The 16,730-nt window shown below is 39.5% G+C and overlaps 1 protein-coding gene across 1 annotated transcript; it reads right to left on the bottom strand.

Moving 5' to 3' along the window:
* Positions 1-10,319: 10,319 nt before the first annotated feature.
* On the bottom strand, positions 10,320-16,192 carry ppp1r8a (protein phosphatase 1, regulatory subunit 8a). Its single transcript, XM_056741414.1, has 7 exons — positions 16,114-16,192; positions 15,623-15,683; positions 15,295-15,448; positions 14,906-15,120; positions 12,581-12,725; positions 12,396-12,460; positions 10,320-11,897 (listed from the first exon to the last, which is right to left on the bottom strand). The coding sequence occupies exons 1-7, from the start codon at positions 16,161-16,163 to the stop codon at positions 11,532-11,534; spliced, it is 1,056 nt and encodes a 351-aa protein (XP_056597392.1). The 5' UTR covers positions 16,164-16,192; the 3' UTR covers positions 10,320-11,531.
* Between the last annotated feature and the right edge of the window lie 538 nt (positions 16,193-16,730).

The raw sequence follows: 16,730 nt of genomic DNA, 5'->3' as shown, positions 1-16,730 counted from the left end.
TTTATCCGGGGGGACGCGCATCTCCTACCACACATCCTCCTTATGAACGTTCTCATTTAGAAACATCTAGCTTCCTCTATGATAACGACAATACATTGAAATACTCTGGAAAAAATGGCATGGATAAAAATGTGCGCTCTTGGTCTTAATGTGACATAACAGTCCCCATTGTGATTCTGTATCTTTTGTCTATACTTCGCAATGTGCTGTGAAACGCTATGCAACCTGTTGCACTGACAGGCTGAGGGATGTGACCGTAGTGCGTAAAATCCCTTCATTCACACTGCGATCTGCGCGACCTGCATTGGCCGCGTGCGTGCGCTTTTACGCGGCTTAATGCTTGCCCACATGATGCGAGTTCCCATGATAAAACACTACAGAGGAACTATTCACAGATGGATGTCAGGAGATAATCTCCACCCCAACATCATATTATCCACGAGAGACGCTGCAGCGCCAAAAAAAGCTATGCCAAATGCGCTTTTGGAGAGAGGGGGATCTTTTGGAAATTATGGCTATTGGCAAGCGCTTCGTGTCACCCGTCCCCGGTTCTCTTGTCTATGAACAAGTGCGGTGGGCGGGACGCGAGTGAATGTGACATTCAGTGTACAGCCCGTGTGTGACTCGCTGATAAATTGACCGAGGGGATTCCGCCCACGCCGCGAGCCAAAGCGCGCCGCGTATCACCTTCCCTTTAATCTGACGGGCGGGTGGGGCTCACGGTCGGCCTCCTCCAATCACCGCCCGCCCTCCGACGATTCTCCGCGTTCATTGGCCGTCGCCTGGCATAGGTGGGCGGGAGCCGTCCGCGGGTATAAAAGCCATAACCCCCTTTTCGGGTGGAAAATCCCGCAAAGGTGACGTAAGGTGGACCATTGACAGCTTGTCGTCAATGGCAACCTAATCCTCCGATGCTCTGTTGTGGAATGCTTTCATCGTGATTAAATGCCGCTTTTACCACACAAAGTGTAGAAAAGTGATGGAGGGGACACGCGGAGTAAGCTGTGGGGATAAGGCAGAGAACTGTTGTAAATGAGAACAAACAGAGGTTTAATTCACAACACATGGGCTTGCGGTTGTGGAAAGGAGATTTTTGTGCGCAGCGATGAAGTTGTAACAGGAATGCACCATGACTCCTACAGCATGGAATGAAAACACACAGAACTTGAGCCGGTTTATCACATGTAATGGTGTATTCCTCTCTGCTGTGAAAGAGCCTCGGGGAAATACATGAGAGCTGTTTCACACTCACAGAAATACAGGGATACGGGGGAGACTGCGACTCTCAGTAACTATACAAATACAAAACAATCTGAGTGAAAAGGAAATATGGGAACTGGATTGGTTTCCAAATCCCGACCTGAATACTTGTAACTCAATAGTAGAAGCAGTGGCTGTTTAAACAAGACAACCCAGAAATGAAACATTATTTGGCAACGGATCAAAAAGAATCTCAACATTGGGTAAGTCCTCCTTTGGCCCTGGTCTTCCCAATCAAAATCCTGTCAGACGCATCCCACTGGTTCCTGTTAACGGGCTATAGGGTTAATGTAATGTCACAACCCTTTGCAGCTTAATTTGTGATAGTGATTTAGTTTAGTTCTAAACTTTATTTATCATATGCTAAAGATGCTTGAGTTGATCTAAACTTGTTAGCATCTGAATTACAACAGAAGTCCTTCAGCATCTCCACACGCTCCACCCCGTCCATGACTGTTTATTGGGTATTTTGATCCAATAAGATTTACAGTTGAGAGATGCTTTCATTAGCATGTACAGTAGATTATTCTTTATCAGTATGTTCACTGGGGATTGAACCCATTGACCTTTGGTTGCTTCTTGGCGTAATCCTGTTACTGTCAAATCAAATATACATGGATAGTGAGATTAAGAGTTTGCTTCCAAAATGAGACAACTCTGTTACATTTTGTTTTTCAAAAATCATGTTTTTATTATGTTAACATGTTTTTATTGGTGTTTAATTGTGTTAATCAGCTGTATTTTTTTAGTTATTATGTCTTAAATCAAAACAACCCAACTGCAGTTTGATTGATATTAATTGGAATGCACAATAAAAAAACTAGATATTTGCTAAATTAAAAAAATAGAACTGATCTAATTTTGGAACCAAACTCTTTAATATTTGAATAAATATGAAGAATTTATTTGCAAACTAAAAACTCAGTTTTAAAAATCATGTTTTGATTGTGTTAGTTACCTATGTTATTTTTAGTTGTTGTTACTAGATCGAAACAACCCAGCTGCAATTTGATTGAAATTAATTGGAATGCACAATAAAAACACATTTTGAAAATGAGTTCTTGTTCTAGTTTTTCTAGTTATCTGTTTTTGCAAATGAACTCTTCATATGTAAGATGCCATATGTCTCTGATGAAAGATAACGGTTTGCCCTGAGGCAGGCTTTCAGTTCACAACTGAAACAGGCTTTCAGCACTGAACACTGAGATGTCTTCATAAACTTTCAGCAGAATTCGGATCATTAATGATAAAACATTGATCTGTAGTAATTCACACAGGTCACACGGACAACTAGAGATGAAAATAGAAAGCCCCACACACACGCATAGTGATCCGTGTGTGATATCAGCGAGTTTGAAGAAGCCCTGGCGCTATCTGTTGAGAGCAAATCTTCAATCTTTAATTGCTCTTCTCAGCTGTTCAGTTTTTATCTCACTAACGCACACACTCGGAGAGGTGACTGAGAATATCTTTGACAGCAAATTAAATGAAGTAAACATGCATTTGCTGTTGGGTTTGAACAGTCCTGGAGCGCTCTGTCAGTGAAGAGAATACACTGCGATAAATGCACTATCGTGCATGTGAGACTAGAGCATCAAATTAATATATACTGTTAAAAAAAGATTTTTGTTGTCATTTTATCATAAAAATATAAGTTACCATGTTGCCTTACAATTTTTAGTTAATTCAACTTAAAAATATTAGGTTACAGTAAATTTGATCCAACACTTTTTTTAAGCAACCAGGTAACTTAATTTATTTAAGTTGAGACAACAATCTTTGTCTTGACCCTGACAACCGCTCTGCATATAGTGCTTTGATGTTGATGAATTGATTTGAGCTGCCTTCACATAAAGCTGAATGAATAAATCTTCATACTTGTCTCACAATGTACATATATTCCTCACTCAAAGTGTGGAATATACAGTGTATAATGTGTTTGGTTATAAAACGAGAACATGTCCCTGCGGTTTGATTGATTAATGCACATTTAAAAACATGATTTTTGAAAATGATCTCACTTTGGAACCAAACTCTTCATTAATTTGACCTTTCTAACACTGCGATTTTGCGGTGTAGCTAATCTGTTTCAATCAAATTGCTTTTTGTAGTAAATCATAAAAACTTAACAGAAACAGTTTTTATGATATGTCTCTAAAGAATAATTATTACAATTTGAGTTGTTAGTCTTATATTTAGTTTTCTTTAGTTTGAAGTGATAATTTCTGTATGTAAATGTAGATTTCTTATACATTTCTTATCAATTTTACATTAAGTGGAAGCTTTATAAAATTTGATTTAAATGAAATGAAATAACTGCACACTGAATTTTCAAACCATGAATTGAGTGAGCTTTCATTTAACACACTTCAGCTTGTGAAATATAGAGGGATTTTAATTAAGCAAACTGAACAAGCAAAGCACTGTCATATAACAAAATGGATGTATTGTTTCACAAACCTAAAAACAACTTTACTCTTGATATCAAATTTATTTATACATATTTTGAATATAATTCAATCATAAATTTCACCATAAATTGTTTAAAATTAATTTAAATAATTCACCACTATTTTCCTTTATAAATGCTATAGCATGTTTGTGTAACTTGTCCTCAGTTGCCTTCAACTTAACCTGGTTTCTTTTTTTCAGTCCTCTCTCTCTCTCTCAGCTGATGTTACATTGCATAAGTCAAAGTTTTGGGATAGTTTGTCTGAGTGGGGCGGTGAGGTGCAGGATAGGGGCGGTTGGGCGTTCCCGCCCCGGCAGAGCCGATGGCCATCGCAGGAATGCGTCTCCTCCTCACACCTGGGACGCCGCCAACAATGTGGCCTCCCAATGTCACCGCATGTGGAAGAGAGGCAGGGAGAGGCGTTTGGCTCGGGGCTACGGGAGTCTGTCCAAAGAGAGAGCGCTAGCTGGGGCTCACTCCCTCTGGGGTTGGCAGCGCACCATACTTTGACTAATACTTCCTGCTAGGATGCGTGAGTCGAGCTCCAGTTTCTTTTATTTCGTAAGATGTGAAAACCACATTGGAATATTGCCTAGTGCTTCAGAAAGCTCACATGCAGGATTTTGATCTGGAAGAGCACTTAAACTAGAGGACTAACTCTGGTGGTGGGGATCTCCTTGTCTTCGGCTGTCTGAGACAGAGATTTAGGGTGCACAGGACATCACGAGCGATTAATCCTGTTTAAAGCATCACAGGACGTGGGGTGTGCGTGTATTTCCCCTGTTTCACTGACTGGGTGGGTATCACCGTTATAATCTTCCCCAACTTCCGTCAACTCAGATGAGAATCTGAACGAGATGTGAGAATCTATAATACCTGCAGAAAAGCTTTCTATTTCCATTTATCTCAATGACTGTTGCTTGGCTAACGCAAGCAGCCTTTGGCAAGTATGCAATCTGCACACTGCCGTCTTTCCTCATCAACACTCCAGAAAGATTTATTATGCTAATCACCTGATTTGGGACCACAAGAACGTACAGAATTAAAAAACAATGTTTGTCATCTTGTTATCTTCTGCCAGACAATGCATTAAATGCTGAGCAAACCTAAACTTTCAAACTTATCAAAAACGTATCGCTAACTACAACTATTAAAACAATTAAATCAAATATGGATGAAATCAAAATAAAACAAAATAGACGATAGCATTCAAATGTCAAGATGCAAGAGTTTTACAACAGGTTTTCACCATATGTGAAGTCTCTCTCCATGTGAAATTTTGAAAGCATTTTGAAGGTACATAGTTCAATACAGTCATGTCAGAGAATTGTCACATCTAAATCTCACATAAATGGGCACATGCATAACAATTAAAATATAACTCTTTAATGTTCTAAAAAGACCCATCCCTTCTCCAATTGTTGGGTATTATTGCTTCTTACTTGACGTCTTATTTGGCTAAAGAAGCATCACATCAGTTTTGAGCGGTTTACAGAATCCGGTGTTATCAGACAGGTGTGATTTCTCAGGACACCGATTTCAATGATATCTGTCAGGCTGTAGGGACATTTTATGTCTGCTGCTCCATAAAAAGAGTGCTGATATGTTTATAGCTATAGCTACCTGAATAATAGCAGCACATCTGCTTTAATACACACAGACGTTGAGAGGGAATTGTATCGCCCCCTTGAGTACTGAGGTTTATTACTGTCACAGTCAAGAAAGAACGCCTGGCCTCTCTGTCAGCAGCTCGCCTGTAAATCACAACATTACACTCACTTGAAGAGCTTTGGTTTTACATTAAATGAGACATATTTAACAACACTGAGGATGAATGACTCTTCTTTTTTGGCAAATATGTATATATATCACTATTGTACCCTTAAGTGTAAATACGGTTTGTCAATATAGGGGGTTGAGTTATGATGCTGTTATCAGGGTTTCATCTTGAATTTTCACGCCGTGACATATTGATTTTCTATTGGCAAAAATTTCAAGTGAGTTTGTGCAATGTGTCTGCAGCATTCACATTAATAAAGTCAACTGAATGAAAAGATCGCAGAATTACACCAAACTAATCTTCTACAGAGCACCTTTAAATGCTCGTAATGCACGCATTCACATCAGCACCACTGTACTTGTGTTTGATGGACAGGACTGAGTATAATCCATTTTAAGTTTGAAATTAAGCATCAAAGAAGTTGGATGATTACATCACAGTTGCAAACGTTCAAATGTTCTCAACTTTTGGTTTTCAGAAAACATCCAAGCAACGCATTTATAGCATTACAGCCAGTGTAAACTCTAGTGTGTAAGCGAAAGCAAGTTACAGCAAACAGCGGTTTAGTGTTCAGAATGTGTGTGGCACACGGCAGAACACCCAGATCAAGTGTGACACGATGGCAGCAGTGTGTGAGAGCTGTAACCTTACGAGTCCGTCGTGACAGCAGTGTGTATGACGTGAAGGCACGAGGCCAGAGCGAGTGTCAGCAGGTGTTGTGCAGGAGTTCTGCCTGACTGCATCACACACGGAATGAGTGAACAGAAGATGACAGACCCTCACCGGCCCCTTCACTCAAACTGTCACGCCAGGTCACCTGCAGCCCCGGGCGCTCCATCACACACACACACAACACAGCAGCGTTTACAAGAAGGAACATTCCAGGATTATTTAAATGTAACAGAGAATATCTTAAACTCCCTCAGTGCATTCAAAGGAATGAGAGATACATTCAATTCCAAAGCTTGGTCTACTGCAAATAAATATTTCAAACGTAGAACCAACACAAGTCAATATTAAATCCAATGTGAAACAGGATATTTGGTGTAAAGTGTGGAATGAGGCTTGGGTTGGGTTGGGTTGGTTAAAAAATTGTTACATTGCTGACATCCAACAAACATTATTACATTTAATCAAAGACTACTGATAAATACTGCACAATTAAACAAAAAACATGCATTAAAGAAATTATTCATTTGAAAATATTATCTCACGTGTATCTGACTTAATTTCTTCAGCTGAACACAAAAAAGTTTTTATGTTATAATTTATATAAATGACCTTTTGTTTATATGTGAATATCAACATGTTTAAGTTAGAGAAAGCACACTTCATTCTAACAGCAATTCAAATGACTCCAGTGAGTTCATAAAGCAAAACCAGCAATCCTTTGAGTCTGTCAAGGAAAATTGAAGCATTCATTTAAGATATTATGACATGTCAAACAATTCATATCTCGTTAGTTTGTGTCTTTTTTGTAACAAATTGTCATATGCGTTTCATCAACATTCGAGCAAGAAACAATGAATATTTGACTTGAGCATTAAGATGTGCTTTTTTCTAATTTTGCTTAAAAGAAATATGATTCCTATAGAATTCAACATGATGCCATTATGGAACTATTTATTTGTGTAACAAAGAGTTATTGTTCTGTAAAATACACATTGTGGCCTTTTTCACTTTTGGAAGAATCCTTATGGGGGACTAAGTTTGCGTGGAAAAACTCCATTATTCACTGTGAATGATCAAATGTAAAGCAGAAATGTTTCCCTCGCTGTATGTTTGCTGCTCTTTATTTAACTGCTTTGCCAGTTGATATGAAACTAACCAACATATTAATTTTACTCCAAACAAAATCTTTCAACATTAACTGTTAAGATAAACTATTCCTGCACGTCCTTAAAGTGATAGTTCACCCAAAATGAAAATTCGGCCATCATTTAATCACCCTCATCTAATTTCATACCGTTTAAACGACTTTGTTCTGATGAACACAGAGAAAGATATTTGGAAGAATGTCAGTCATTTTCACTTCCAAAACATTATTGACTGCAATTGTGGAAAAAAAATAATGATACTCAAATGTGCCGCAGAACAGTTTGTTTTCCTAAATTCCTCAAAATATCTCATTTTGTGATCAACAGAACAAAAGAAATGTGATCCTACTATGGTAGTGGAAGATGATCCAGAACTGAAAATTGCTAACATTCTTCCAAATATCTTTCTCTGTATTCATAACAACAAACACATGTATACTGATTTGAAACAACCTGAGGGTGAGTCAACGATGAAAGAATTTCATTTTTGGGTGAACTATCCCTTTAAGGCTGCAAATGTATATGCAGAAATCTTCTTCACCTATATTAGTTCCACCTCAAAATATCGATTTACACAACTGCACACCACAAGGAACATGATTTTTTGGACTTACCAATTTGTGTTTTAATAAAGAAACACAAGCTTTGTATGGCCCTGTAAAACAGCGTTCATTCTTTCTCTTTCAAACTGAGGGCGACACAAATGATGGTCTGAAGTAATGTTCCTTTAAGACACTGTGAAATACATATGTGTCATCATCATACACCTGTTGAGGAAACTGGACGTTAACGTCAATCTGTTCCCGTTTTATTCTTGTCGAACGGTAGTCACGGGTTAACAGCCAGAATGAAATGGAAAAAAATAAAGAGGGAAAAAAGCAGGCGGAATTATAGAGAGGCGAGAAACAGAGGAGAGATCATAGGGTCGTATATCATTAAGCAATTGAGAAAGTTAATTAGGCAGCTCTGATAATTATTGCCATGGCAACCTGAGAGCGCTCATGCACATGTGATTAATGAGATGCCAGTGAGACACACATACAGTCACAGTCATAGAGGAGCGTGTACTGAGAAATCAAACCTCAGAAAGTCGCACACAGAGATGGATTTCTACATGGCACTGGAACGCTTTAACACACCTCAAGCATCTATTAGTGAGTCTCATTTTGTGACTGATTCAGCATCCTTTCAGAGAGTCATTCCTCTAGCAGGACAGTGACCGGCGGGTCACTACGTGATGCCTGGCCTGCTCCACAACAACCCAAAGCGGCTTCATAATATTGATCTTGGGGATTGCCTTGACCAAACCATCACTGATGTACTCACATGCTTCCCTCCGGGTCCTTCATCACACCCGAACTCTCCTGACGTGGATTCAATATATTGTCCAGGCACACATTCATACACAGTGGCCAGTGCTTCAGTTTGTGTACATTACATTTTAATTGCCAGAATAGATATGCGTTTATTTGTTTAATTATAGAGCTGCTGAAATTATCGATTTAAACATGCTTTTGGCAGACAGGAGAAATCTCGGGAGAGATCTTTCTCAAATGTTAGTGAGCTGTTTGAAAAGCTTTTGTCACACACCACCATCTAGTGGATGAGATTCATCCTTCCAGCAGCACTCAATTTCAATTTAAGTGTGCTTGGCATGACAAAATGTATATTTGAATTGTCAAAGCTTTTACAGCTGGTCTGCGTACAAAACATGCAAGTATGTAAACAAATGAAAACAAAGATAATCGAAAGATAAAAGTGTGATGTATTGCAACTTAAAGTGGTTTGTAATATATGTTAATACATAATAATAAACAACTGAAATAGAGTATAGGTTAAATAAAGTAAATAAAGCAAAATATACATTTATGTAGCAGAATAAAGGGATATAATTATATAATGTTATATATTGGAAACATCAGGTCAAGAATTGTTCATGTAATATTAAAGATTAAAGTGATAGTTCACCCAAAAATGAAAATGCTGTCATCATTTACTCACCCGCGTGTCACTTCAAACTTGTGTGATTCCTTCTTCTGCAGAACACAAACCATATTTTTAATATTTTTGTTACCGGCACCCATTCACTTGCATTGGTTTTGTGTTCATACAATAGAAGTGGATGGGTGCCATTGCGCTGTTGAGTTACCTTTCTTTAAAATATTTTTCAAATTTTATCTTGGAGTGAAATGTCCCTTTAAATTAAAGCACTTTCGACAGCTTTTCATCCTGATGAAGGTGTCTCACACTGATTGTTTTTTAAAGCATACATATTCCTTCATTTTTAAGGTCCTATTTTGGCTTCTGGAGTGTCCAACAACAAGTGTTCGTATAGAGAAGGTATAAAAACACTAGAATTTTGTTATAATAGGGTGTTTTTCTTACCATACTTCTTGACTGACTCTCAAATGATTCGTTCGGAGAATCATCTGTCCTTTCCGCCAATCTACTCTGATGTGATTGGTTAGATGGTCCAGTCTGCTGTGATTGGTCAGATGGCCTAGTCTGCTGTGATTGGTCTACCGTGAATGAGGCTCACGAGCAACAGTGTTTGTGGGAGAAGAGTGAACTTTTTGAGCGAAGTCCTGACAAAATGTAGGCGGGGACTATATGTAGTGACGTAAAACCGCGATAATTCGCTCACCGGACTAGGGAACGACTCGATTGCGTGATTCAGAGTTGATTCGTTTTTCCAGGCCAATAACTTTGTTATTCATTCACCTTCGGCTTTACAACTTGGCAGACTTCTTACATACACACGGCAACATTACACACTGTATGAAATGTCACTTAGATGATCTCATAATATGTACCCTTTAAGGAAATGAATAAACACAAAAATAGTTTTTTTGTGTTCTAGTGTTTACTAGTGTAAGTAGACAACAGTAACTGCAAGAATAAATAAACTAAACATCTTATTGTTTGGTTTTTTAAACAAGCTGTAGCTGTAGCGAAACATATAAAGAAGCAACTTCCTGTATTACTGTATGTAACCTTTGATATGCATGTTTTGAGCAAGGAATACTGTTTATTAGACAAATAATCCAACAATGACAGAAATCCCTTTCAACTTTCCACTTTAAGTCTTGTCATCTCATACACTGACCAGTAAGAGATATTCAAGATATAAAAAATATATATGTATAAAAACGCTAACAAAACAGTTCACATTACACGGCGACGCCCTGCATTCACATGGCGTTCATTCATGCTTTCTCTCTGCAGGTTGAAGTTCAGTCCATAAGCTACAAACATACAAATCATTTTCCAACAAAACGTGATACAAACAGGGGGCTCCGTGATAACACACTCCAAGAGATTTTATCGTGTCAATGGAAACACCTGCATTTATTTTCAACATCATTGCGATTTAGTAACGTGACATTAGGTTGAGGTGTTTTTTCTTGGTTTGTACTCCAAATACGCAGGGCCACAATAAAAACATCTTTTTAAAAACAAACATTTGTTAAATTACAATGAAAATTGATTTAACATTTAAACAAAATAATTAAATACATCTCCATGTTAAAATGCTTTGTCTGTTTACTGTTATTGACAGTATAAGCTCCCACTGCTTGTATCTCCAATGTAAGAAAGCATGAATCGCCTGATTTCTATTAGCTGTGGTTTACACTTCCGGACTGTAAATGTGAATGAGTGTAATCAATGGCAATGCCAGAAACAAACATGCAGTGTTATTTCCTAAAACAATCCAATGAAAAATATTTAATTTGCTTAAAGAAAAAGACTATTTCAGAACCATCAAGAGTTTAAACCAATTACATGTCATTATTAATGTGTCTAAAGACAGGATATTTTTTCCATTACATAACAATTTGCAGGTCTAACATAATCTTGCTATTTCTTACAAAAATGTCATATTGCAAAAAAGTGGAATAAACCCTAAAAATAAATCATTAACAATCAATTTCTTGGAGCAAAATATCGTTTTTTTGGGTGAATTATGACCTGATGATTTTTGCATGACATTCCCTCTCCTCAAACTTCAGCCGGATAGAAGCACAGTCACTTTATATCGTACACAGCAGTGCCTCACCTTCTCAAAATGAGAAAAACCACAACCTGTAACAGGCTACCGTTATGCACTTGAACAGGGGAAAAAAAACATCGCTCGGAACATCAAAACACGGTCCAAACGTGCAGATGCTCGACAACATCAAATCTGTCTTACGTAGACTATCCGGTTTGACAGTGAAACATGTTAAATCAGCAGGGAGGGGGTGGGCTTCTTGCCAGGCCACGCCTCCTTGGCATATTTCTTCTTGCGTGGCTCGTTGAGGGGCTCGGCTGAATAGGGTCCTGGAGCAGGAGTGGGGTTTAGCATGGCAGGGGGCTGCACAGTGGTGGGCGTGAGATCTACCTCTGGGGCGGGGTTGGGGAAGGGTAGAGGCATACCTGCCAGGATCGCAGATGACCCGCCCCCCTGGCCACCGCCTCCATGTCCCCCTGAATCATTGCTGGTGGGCGGCAGATCACCGTAGAGCCCAGCACTGAGGGGAAAGTTCTGTAATCGCCGTGCTATGTTGTCATCCAATCCTAGTGTGCCGTGACCCTCGTATTTCTTCTTCTGTGATGAGAGTAGCGGCAAAAGGTATTTTAGTTCATTGTATTCATTTCCAGGTTTGAATTTGATTTTGAATTTAGATTTGTATAAACCTATTTGAATGAAATATAATGTGGAGTATAAACAGGATCAAGTAAAAGTACTAAGACTTGTTCGTTGCATTATTTACAATGAAAAAAATTGTCATTTAAGCAGGACTGGCACTTAAGGTTTATGTTCTATATGATATCTGTCATCACTCAAAACAGTTTGGATGAGCAGCATGAACGGAAAGCTGCGGTACAGACGGATCAGGGTCACTATCTTTACATTAGCAGTCAGAAATGAGGTTATCACGAGGAAGCTTTTACAAATCATTACTTTCACATTATAGAATTTCCTGTGAGCCATAAGACAAACAACTCAAAGTGTATTGAGAGAACGCCTGTTATCTTCCCAGCTAAAATCAATAAAGGTGTACAAACGCAACACACCAGAGGAGGCCAATGCCAATGATTTTACCTTCATGGGGACAACAGCTGTCTGCACCATGTTTCTAAAGCGTCCTACGGAGGGGTCGACATCCTCTGTGAAAATCAAAAAAAGCCACTTAACAGTCATAAACCCCGAATCCCACACCAATATGCTGAGTTGTCAGCATGAAATCAGACATGAAATACAAGCACATCTAGAGAGTGTGTGTGTACCAGGGTTAATGATCTCCTCCTCTTCGCTGAAGGACACCCGGGAGGTTCTCTTCCTCCTCTTGGGTCTCTGGATCTCCAGGTTTCCCTCCTCGATGGTCAGTGTTGAGATGCGTTTGTTATGAGCCGTGTTGAACTCGGTCAGGTTCTGTCAGAGATCCAAGATGAATGGATGAGTAACCAGACTGATGTAATGTTACTCGTTTTATTGAGAAGATGTGAAGAAATATCTGACTTCTTTTAACTAAAATTTTGAGATAACCTTGAGCCACGGTTCTGCACACTAAACACTCTAAAATAAATTAACATGTTGTGGCCTTCGGAAAGATCCTTGCCACACCATTTTTGATTTCTTGTTTTTTGTTTATAAATCATTGGTAACCCTTGATGTTTGTCTTTGGGTTTTGTCAGAGCCATTGAGAGAGAGAGTCACGTCAACTCCGTTGACTCCAATGGAACAGTTTTTGCACAGCAATGGCGGTTCATGGAGGCTCACAATAGTTCTCGGAAGTTAGTTGTGTTGTCAAGCGATGTTCGCAAGGCACTTAATGCACGGACCTCTGCTTTTAATACAGGAAACGTGGATGATTATAAGCAAGCCACCTATGACCTCCACAAAACTATCAAAGCAGTCAAACGAAATTACAGTAACAAAAAAGAGGATCAGTTTAACACCACTGATTCGAGAAGTATGTGGCAAGGACTGAACATAATCACAGGCTTCAAAGGGAACCGTGAACACCACTGCCTCACTCCCGGACGATCAAAAAACCTTTGAGGAAAGTAACACCGGCAGTGTAGTGAGAAGTCCCGCTATCGAGGCGACACAGGCTACGTCAGTCACCAACTAGCCAGAGTCTTAACAGATATTTTCAACCTTTCCCTTTCTCTGTCCAGCGTACCCACATGCTTCAAAACGTCCACTATTGTACCTCTATTAAAGCAACCCAAAGTTACTTGCTTAAATAATGATCATCCTGCTGCTCTGAGCCCATCATCAGCAAAAAAGGCTTCGAGAGGCTAATTTAAGATTTCCTCTGTTCTGCCTCCCTCACCAGACCCACTGCAGTCTGCATAACGCTCCACTGATGATGCCATTGCACATACACTACACATTTCTCCCCCCCCTTGAAAAAAGGACACATATGTGACAATGCTGTTTATAGACTACAGCTCTGCATTCAACACCATTATGCCCTCCAAGCTAGATGCTCTCCACGCCTCAGGGCGCTGGGCTTAATCGGTTTGTTGTGCAGCTGGATCCTGGACTTCCTGTCTAGCAGACGCCAGGTAGTTAGAATTGGTAACAATACCTCCTCATCACTGACCCTAAACACTGGAGCTCCACAAGGGTGTGTTCTCAGCCCGCTCCTGTACACCCTGTGTACACACAAGCCTGTGTAGCAACACATGGACCACTCACACCGAAGCCATATTAAAGGAGGGTCACCAGCGTCTCTTCTTCCCGAGGCGGGTTAGGAAGTTTGGCCTGAATCCCCACATCCTCACTCCATTCTACACCGGCACAATAGAGAGTATCCTAACTGGCTGTATCACTGCCTGGTACGATAACAGCTCCGCTCTCTTCCGGAAAGCCCTGCAGAGAGTGGTACAAACTGCCAGGCACAACTCGGAGGTGAGCTTCCCTCCCTCCCGGAAATTACTCCAGACCAGGTTTGAAAAAAAACAAGGAGGATTACCAGAGACATTAGCCACCTAAGTCATGGCCTGTTCCCATCAGGAAAGAGATACCGCAGCATCAGAACCAGCACCAGCAGACTACGTGACAGCTTCTTTACCCAAACAGTCATACCCTTATCTCTTGACTCCCACAATTTACACATCAGCACTGCACTTTATCCCCCCACTAGCATGCACAACTGATAACAACTCTAACACAGTCAGAACAATACGTACCAACCACTGCACACTATGCACATTGTGTAAATTTAGTGTAGTTACATACAAATTATTTGTAATTCGTTATAATATGGTTTAACACTTGAACAATACAAGTATTGTAATTCTTAGTTATTTGTAATCTACAAATCTGTCATACTGCCATGTTGGTCGGAACTGCACCACAGTTTTCACCTACTGTTGCACTTGTGTATATGGTCGAGTGAGAATAAAGGGATTTGTTTTGTTTATTCTAAGCATTTGAAATGTGGCAGCCTACAAATGGATTTTAGTTTGGCTGAGAAGCCGTTCAGAAAGAAAAATTGAATGTGTGTGTCTTGCATAACGTCCCATAACATCTTTCAATTCTAAAGTCATTTACGTGACATAATCACAAGTCGGGAGCAGGTCTCGTTCACTCATACACACCTCAAGCTCCGTCTCTTCCTCTGGAAGGCCGAGCAATCCTTTCAGTTCCTCATCCTCCACTCCTTTACTGTCTGCAGCTGAGCTGCTCTGTGTTTGTGGCTTCTCTCTCAGCGTGTACACTCGCGTGGACGCGCCGAACGACATAGTCGAGTCGATAGGCACCTGCTGAGGTTTGTGAGGTTCGAGGCGGATTCTGCCCAGAAATGTGCCATGGGCTGCGGAGAGAAGAGAACAAGATCATGAGAAAACGTCATATATAACTTAGCAAGCATTATAAATCATAAAAAAACCTGTCATCAAAAATAGTTCTGGTGTGTTTTCAAATCATTTAGATGTTTATCATGGTGTAACAAGCTTGTTGTTGCAGTAGCTGCGTGTAGGTCACTCACTGCTATTGAGGTCAATGAGAAAGACCCTTTTAAGATGTCTGTGGTAAACCAGCGCCGCATGGACCCGCGAGCAGGACTGGTGGTCTATCACGAAGTCACAGTGGTCTGGATTCCTCCCGAACAGATAGAACTTCTTTTCGTCAATGATCAGTTTCTGCAGAATAAATGCAATTCAAGTTATTATTCAGGGCACATACAGCATTCATGTACTATATAATACTTGAAAATATAAATTGTCAGCACATCTTCAACTGTTTTCAAAAGATGGCTGACACCACACCAATGTAATCGTTTCATAAAGCATGATCTTGCACCAATGCACCCTTACCTCCATTAACTTGTCTCCTTTAACCACATCCAGATGGAGTCCTGGTGGAGGTTTTCCTGCCCTGAGATAACATGAAATAATAACAATAACACACCTGGTTTATTCTGGCCTTTAGGGTGTGTCTCAATGACAGTTTCTACACACATACTTCATGGCGAAAATGCAGCTAAGCGTTTATACGTAAGATTCATTAGTGCTACATGTCCATCACAATAAAACACTAATGTATTATAAAGACATAAAATACATTTGCTATTGCATAAACCATTACAACGATCAACAGACCACTTTAGGTGTAATATGAAATCAATCTGATGACTGAATGAATGAAGTATGCATGCTTAAACTTGCAGTGCATGATCTGTTGTGGTCTATAAAGCACATTAAAGTTCGCTGCGCTGCTGTTCTTCACACTGCAGCTGTTGTTGCGCGTGTAAACATTCACTATATGTGTTTGTATAAGTTATTGTATGAATAAATTCTCGTCTTACCATGACGGGCAGTCAAAGACATCAGTATTTGTGCTTGGATTCGCCGCCATTTTACACAGCCGCAGGGACCGCTGGGTAATAAGCGGAAGTCCAGCAGGATTGTGGGGATTGTAGTTTATCTTGAACAATTTCAAACATGAAAATCTTAAAATGTTTTCGACTTGAAAGTCCGCTTTTATAAAGGACCGTTAACTTAATTGTATTATTATTATTATTAATATATATTTTTTGCTGAGTTTCGCGTGAGAACGTGATAGAAGCAGAAAGCCAAGAGAGTTAAGATATGTTTGTGTTGCTTTTTTGAAAATAATGTGTGAAACGAGTGTAACGCTGTGGATTTGAATAAGAACCCTGGGGACTTTTTTTCAGTTGGATTTAATGGTGTTGTCTTGTAATTTATTGTTCTCCCCATTGACTCCCATAGTAGGAAAAACTACAGTCGTTGTCAAAAGTGCATCAGTTTGCGGTCCTACATTCTTCAAAAAGTAATTTTTCCTACTATGGGACTCAATGGGTTGAGATCTGTTTGGTTATAGGCATTCTTCCAAAAAGATGTCTCTATATCTTTCTTTTTATGAAATATCCTTTTAATTTCTTATTTGGGTCTTAAAGTTGTA

Source organism: Triplophysa dalaica, chromosome 25, assembly GCF_015846415.1.
Source record: "Triplophysa dalaica isolate WHDGS20190420 chromosome 25, ASM1584641v1, whole genome shotgun sequence".
NCBI classification, from domain to species: Eukaryota; Metazoa; Chordata; class Actinopteri; order Cypriniformes; family Nemacheilidae; genus Triplophysa; species Triplophysa dalaica.
Note: the sequence above shows the minus strand (reverse complement) of the source record. Positions and strands in the feature narration are given on the sequence as shown.

What these genes read in the sequence shown, in the direction of transcription:
- ppp1r8a (XM_056741414.1), bottom strand. Translation starts at nt 16,163, where the DNA reads ATGGCGGCGAATCCAAGCACAAATACTGATGTCTTTGACTGCCCGTCA. An exon ending in AAGGAGACAAGTTAATGGAG is followed by an intron (nt 15,449 to 15,622) that starts GTAAGGGTGCAT and finishes TTTATTCTGCAG; the next exon opens with AAACTGATCATTGACGAAAA. An exon ending in TCTCATTGACCTCAATAGCA is followed by an intron (nt 15,121 to 15,294) that starts GTGAGTGACCTA and finishes TTCTCTCCGCAG; the next exon opens with CCCATGGCACATTTCTGGGC.